At 45.5% G+C, this 6925-nt stretch overlaps 1 protein-coding gene across 1 annotated transcript; it reads right to left on the reverse strand.

Moving 5' to 3' along the window:
* Positions 1-256: 256 nt before the first annotated feature.
* Positions 257-5214, reverse strand: LOC308317980 (galactose-3-O-sulfotransferase 3-like; the record flags this gene model as incomplete). Its single annotated transcript, XM_080767327.1, has 5 exons — positions 257-1096; positions 2271-2559; positions 3886-4027; positions 4171-4289; positions 5207-5214. 5 exons carry the CDS (start codon positions 5212-5214, stop codon positions 257-259), a joined length of 1398 nt encoding a protein of 465 aa, XP_080623453.1.
* Between the last annotated feature and the right edge of the window lie 1711 nt (positions 5215-6925).

Below are 6925 nucleotides of genomic sequence, written 5' to 3' on the forward strand. Positions count from 1 at the left end.
ATGTTTCACTGTGTTAAATGTTTAAAATGCCTAGTTGGAAAAGAGCTGAGCTACAAGCCCACGGATCAGCTAATTATCTAAGTTTTCAACCTAACCCGTAAAAAAAGTGGAGTAAAAGTATAATATTTGCCTCTGAGATGTAGGCCTAGCGGAGTAGAAGCAAAAGTACTGGGAATTAAAAACTTACTTAAAAGTACAAATACCTCAGAATTGTACTCAAGTACAGTACTTAAGTGAATGTACTTTTTTTGACATGTTACGTTTTTCCACCACTGGTTTCACGGTCCCGGAGAAGATCTAAATATGGCAACGCCGGCGTGATCAGCCTGAGGCAGAGCTTGGGGAGCTTCCGTTTGACGCTGTCCGGCAGGTCGTAGCCCACGATGTCCACGCTGCTGTCGGGCAGGTAGGGCCGCAGCGCGGCGTCCTGGATCTGCTTAGCCGAGCGGAGCTGCAGCTCTCCTCCGAAGCAGCTCCGCATCAGCCTCTCCTGGGCCCGCCGCAGGAGGCGGAGCTCCTCCGCCAACACCGAGGCCGGGCCGAGGGCCGCCAGCTTCCGCCACAGCGAGGCGTTGAAGTGGTCGTAGAGCTGCACGTCCAGGGAGTTCCAGGCGCGCATCTTGGCAGCGAGGCCCGGCGCGTCGGCGAGGCTCGTGCGCCGCGCGGTGGCGAGGCTCGTGCGCCGCGCGGTGCCGCCGGCCGCGCGCATGTTCTGCCTGACGTACAGGACGTCGTCCAGGTCCCAGGACAGCAGGCGGCGGAGCAGGACCAGCGACTCGTCGAAGTGCTCGGCGATCATCACCAGGGAGAAGGAGCGCTCCACCGCCGCCACCAAGTCGCTGACGTACGCCGCGTCCGTCGCCGGCCGGTCCTTGTCGCCGCCCAGGTCGAAGGTCAGGCAGTTGCGGGCGACCACGCCCTTGTTGGGTTCGTTGGGCTGGTAGTACCGCTGCGGGTGCTTCATGAAGGCCTTCAGGGAGGGAGACTTCTTGAAGATCTCACACGTCTCTTTGAAATATGAGAACATGGACTCGAACATGGACGCTGGCTCTCGGAGGATGGTGATGTATATGTGGTTCGGCATGAGCCTGCGCACCTGCAACATACAGTAAAACATACAACACGTTTTATTATCATATATACAGTAAAACCACAGCAGTGTTGATTACAATACGTTTCATTATCATATATACAGTAAAACCACAGCAGTGTTGATGTTGTCGACTCATTATGAAGACAAATGCTCGTCTACCTTTTTTCACCGATGAAAACTAATGAAATGAAAACTAAGCTATAATGACTCAAACTAAGACTAAATATATTGACAATTTCGCCAAGAAATAAAAACTAGGCTAAGATATTATAGGAAGGGACTAGTGTACTTGGTTGCATGCTGACAATTGCAGATCTACAAGCTCACATCGTGTTGCAGTGTGTAAACGTGTAGATTAGTCGACTAAAACTAGACTAACACTAAAACATTCCACGTGACTAAAGTGTGAATACAACTAAATGGAAACTATTCAAAAGACTATGACTAAAACTAAAATCTACATTTGCTGTCGCAGTCAACACTGAACCACAGATGTTTAGACAACACAAAGTTTGCCTGCCACTGTGCACCTAACACAGAAAATATCACTATAATAAGATTAGACAAGAGAAGCAATCCTGACATTAGACATATAAAACTATAGACATGTGCCTGTCAGGCACCGCCGGTCTACCACTTGGGAATGATGCAAGTTGGGAAAATGAAAATGGGGAATGCATAATAACCCCACCCTGGTATTTTTTATTGGCCTAAAAGTATTATACAAGTCTATATACATACATTCATTCATGAATCCACCTGCTGGATTATACAGTATGTGACCGTATACCATCAAAAGGTCATTGACGTACGTGTCATATAGGGTGTTTTTCATGATTCTGAATCCATTCCAAGCATTCGTTTTGCACAACAAACAGTCCCTTAGCCACTTGCCCAAATGTGCCTAAATGTGCTGACCTCATCATATTTGTGTATTCTGTGCAAAACGCTCATGCACAAATGCTTGGAAAGCTGCCAGACTATTATGCTTCAAAGCGATTTGTTGGCCGGACAAAGTCTACAATGGACAACAATGTTTGTATCTTCGACTGATACAAACTCAAAAATAATGAAAATGGTTCCAAATGTCAAAGGTATATATATGCCTGCGTGCACGCTTGCTTGCATGCGTCATTTTTCATTGAAAGCACAGTTTAAAAGTTTAAAAGTTCAGCACCTCGGCATGGTTGAAGCGCATGTGGTTGGCGAGGATGTTGGCTGGCAGGGTGCCTGATGGGTGGACGAATTTGGTGTTGAAGGAGCGTGGATAGCAGAATGTGTAGCCACCACATTCCTTTTTGGGGAACGCCACGGTCAGGTTGTGGCGCTCGGCAAAGCGGAACATCAGGTTCTGCACGGTGCTGCTGCCCGTCTTGTGGGTCTTCAAGAAAAGCACGTTGGTCTGTTTGGGCGTCCGGTAGGGATGGTGAGTTAGGTGAGATAGGCCGTAGGCTGCAAACATAGTCCTGGAGGGAGAGCATTTACAGGTAATTCATTGACTTATAATAAATGTCTGCCAGGTGATAGGCTGTGTTGTTTTGTGCTTTATGGTTATGTGTTGTTTTTTTATTGTTTGTTTTTGAACAGACTGAACACAAATATCCCTTCGTGGGCAATAATGTTTTATTGGGGTGACGGTCGGGCCTGGGCACTGCACAGTAGTGCGAAGCCCATTTGAAATCGCAATGATTATTATACGCATTATTTTATCCACAACAAATCACGTTTTTGAGGCGCTAAACGTACTCGAAAAGTTCCGCAAACTTTGCACACCACTTTTTTTATAGATTTTTTTTTATCCCACGATTCTGCAACCCATTTTTTCACCCAGTGTCAATTATCTAATGTAATCCTGGGCGCTACACTTCCTCTGCCAACCTGGGAGGGCAGCGGACTGACCTCATGCTTCCTTCTGTGCATGATGAGGAGTCCAAGCTGCTTCTTTTCACCTGACATGGGGGAGTTTGCCGGCCGTACGTAGCGCGTGGAAGGAACACGTTATTCCGACCAGTTCCTTTCCCCTCCATCAGGCGCCAGGGGGGGGGGGGGTAGTTTAGAGACCAGGATTACTGCACGTTTTTGTGAGGGTATACCTACCCTAGGGGACACGGGGAGAACATGTGAGGGTATACCTACCCTAGGGGACACGGGGAGAACATGCAAACTCCAGAAAGAAGGGCCCTTTCACCAACCCCGCCTTGGGTATATGGGTGCTGATGACACGGAGGAGAGATCACGGCCCCAGTGGGAATCAAACCCAGGACCTTCTAGCTGTGAGGCGACAGCACTACCGACTGTGCCACCTTGCCCCTGCTATGTTATACAGGGTATAGATCTTTTTTGAGTTTGCAGTCACTTTGGGACAAATAGCAGCAAGAGTATTTAAACAGCATAAAAACCTCAGATTGAAGATTGTGTTTAAAGGCAGTAGCTCTGTTTGTATATTTGATATTACCAAATTAAGAAAGCCATGTTTGATTTAGTCTTGAATACAATTTTAGTCATAATGGAATGTTTTAGTTTGAGTCTAGTTTTAGTCGACTAAATATCATGTGATTGTAGTTGACTAAATATGCAGCTGGAAATGTATTTTGTCGTCGTAATGCTTGGATTTTATACTTGGTTGCATTGTGAGCTTGCAGATCTGCTATTTTCAGAGTGCAAACACCCGAGTGCAACCACAAAACTTATGAGTATATATGAGTTTCCAGTTTTGTCATAGTTTTAGTATGACTGTGAAGGACAAGTTGTTCATTGCAGGAGTGCACAGTGTGGTCAGTGTGCTCACTCACCATATCAGCAGGACGCCGACAGCCACCAGAACCAGGAAATCCTTCCGTAACATCTCTGTTGCACTGAGACTGTGGGAGGAAGACAGAATGATATGAAACTGTGGTCGTCTCTCCAGGCTATTGCCTCTATTGTCGTGGGATTCTAGATCAATCGGCAATAGATGAGGCATTAGCCACTTGCCCAAATGTGCCCGAATGTGATGATGGCTATGGCCGTTTTAAGCCCAATGAGTGTTTTTTTCATGCAAAACTAATGATTGTGTGTAGCCCCCCCCCGGCCAGGACCCAGCCCGCAACAGCCCTGCCAATCGGGCTCAGCCCTGTTGGCACGGTAGGTTACGCGTTCGTTGGTCTGGCCGCTGGCGAGTGGGAGCCCCGGGTTCAATCCCCGCTTCCGCGCAATGCTACAGTTGCAATGGATTCAGAATCATGAAAACCCCCTAGTTTGACACGTCAGATGCTACTTAAAGGTATATTCAGTGATTTCACTTAATTCAAATATCACTTCTTTTTTTTTGTGCTGACCATATAAGGAGTTCCTCCCTGTCCCCAGTGAGCCCCTGGGGTCAAAAAACCGTAGGTTTAGTTTTTGGCTAGGTGGCCAAGTCTTCATCCAATCAGGATGAGAGGGGCCTTCCGCCAATCATGTTCGAGCAGGGGTGGGCCTTGGTGTGTGTGCTGTTGGCCCGTTGCGTGTCCCCCCCACTGTAGTGCGTGCATGTGCACATCTTGCTACCGAGGCGGACTGGGGGTTTTTCCACATTGTCTAAAATTGAAAGTTTTTTAGCAGTCTAGTAAAGTCTGAGTTAAAAAGTAACACATAAAAGTAGGCTACTTAAAAGTAATCAAAGTAAGTTAAATGTACTGTATTTGTTTCACCCTATATATAGCAACCATCTAATAGACCGTAACAACCATGTTTTCGACGTTTTCGACTTTTAAAGTTATTCCACTGAAACGCTGATTCTATTCAATGCAATTTATGTTAAACAGTAATATTTGTACATCAATTCTCCCATGGATATGTGAGGGTAATCCAAAGGCAAATGCAAAAAGGCTATCTTTAACAAAAAGAGTATAGGCCAACAATACTAGCATTCTTATAAAAGAAATGTCAACTGTACAAAGCGTGTCAAGGAGGAGCGCTGTATACAGGCTTGTGTTATTTGGGAATACTATATCTGATCTAATCCTATATTTTTTTTTAAGAGTGAAGAGAGCCTATACTGTCAGCTGTCCAGCAGTCTAAATATTATTCAATTAAATTTCAGACGCGAAGTGATGTCGGCAAGGTAAATGTAGGTCTATATGAAAACACTACTGTCCCATTGTGCAAGTGAATTAAATGGAATAACATTCGATTGTGGGTTAATAAATATAGGCCTATACAAGGAGGTTAAATGGGAGGCTATTGTGCAGTCAGAGTTACCAATATATTAAGCTATAGTTAATTCAGCATTCTTTTATATAGCCCGCACAACTCCAAACTGTCTCAAACTTCTTGAGCATTCTTATCTGCGTGCGCGGTCGGGTAAATAACTTAAACAGACATTTCTCAAAAAGAGAAAACCAGCACTCACGGAACTCATGTTTTAAGGTCACTCTTAATTTATTTAATTGTTGACATGGTATGCTGCAGAGCCGGTATGGTATGCCTCAGGCCTATACCATATATAGGCGTCAGGGCAATAAGTATGTCTGTTCTTAGTACAATGGTGGGACAATGATCACGTCTCTGCCTGCCTGTCTCTGCGTGTGTGTGACACTACCTAATGACACACTATTGTTGCTTCAACTGACACATGGGATAAACACCAGCGGTTCTCAACCCGTGGGTCGCGACTCGGAGGGTCGCCAAATTATTTTGGGGGGGGTCCCCAAATTATAAAAAAAGAAAAGAAAAAAATATATATTTTTTGGTTTCTGGTTTCAGTATTCATTTATGATATATTTTCTCTAGTATTAAGGTTATTTTTGCAGTCAGTGACAGTTTGTGTTGGTGGTGGGGAGGGGGGGGGGGGGGGGGGGGTGTGGGTCGCGATGCATGGTCAAAGCATTTCCGGGGGTCCCCGGCCCAAAACGTTGAGAAGAGAACCCCTGGTATACACTTTAGTTTACAGCAGGGGTGTCCAAACTTTTTTCAAAGGGGGCCATATTAGAAAATATTAAAACACCCAAGCCAACCAACTATATCTCCTGACATAATGTAGCGTCGGACTAGTCTATAACAAAGTCACATAATGTAGCGTCGGACTAGTCTATAACAAAGTCACATATACATGTGCATCGCATTTAAATGATTCTATTGAACTCATCATATCATCGTCAATATTTCAAATCAATGGTCTTTTATCGGGTGTGTGCTATGAACAAAAAGTGTCTCTCAGCCTTTTTTCAGCCATATGTCACATTACCAAATGTAACCAGAGGAGCAACGTAAAAATAATAATACAAGGAAGAAGGAACAAGGAACACTTGAAAATTATATTCTGGGAAATGCCCAGGTTAAAAAACTTGAATGCCTCCCCCTAGCCAGCCGGGGTGCCTGATGGAGGGGAAAGGAACTGGTTCCTTCCACGCACTACGTCCAACCAGGGAAACTACCCCCTGTCAGGTGTAAAGGAGCAACTTGGACACTCAGGCATGAAGGAAGCATGAGTTCAAGTCCGTTGCTCTCCCCTTGTCCCCCATATATGGGGACTAGGTTGGTGGAGGCTGTGTAGAGCCAAGGATCACATTAAATAATTGACACACGGGTGAAAAATGGGTTACAAAATCACGGGATAAAAATAAATAAATACTGTACTGTTGGGCGGGCGGGGCCGTTCATAATACAATTGAGGTATGAAGCTGCGGGCCGCATGACATTTATCCCAGGGCCGCATTTGGCCCGCGGGCCACACTTTGGACACCCCTGGTTTACAGTATGCTTTACATACTCTACATACCGTTTGAGTGACTGTATGGCCTCGAGTCATATGCACTCTATAACATAAACCATCCTGCCATTCTGCCAGGGCGAGTTCCAACCTTTTGTAAT

Source organism: Protomyctophum bolini (genome assembly GCF_963924005.1).
Source record: "Protomyctophum bolini genome assembly, chromosome: 7".
NCBI classification, from domain to species: Eukaryota; Metazoa; Chordata; class Actinopteri; order Myctophiformes; family Myctophidae; genus Protomyctophum; species Protomyctophum bolini.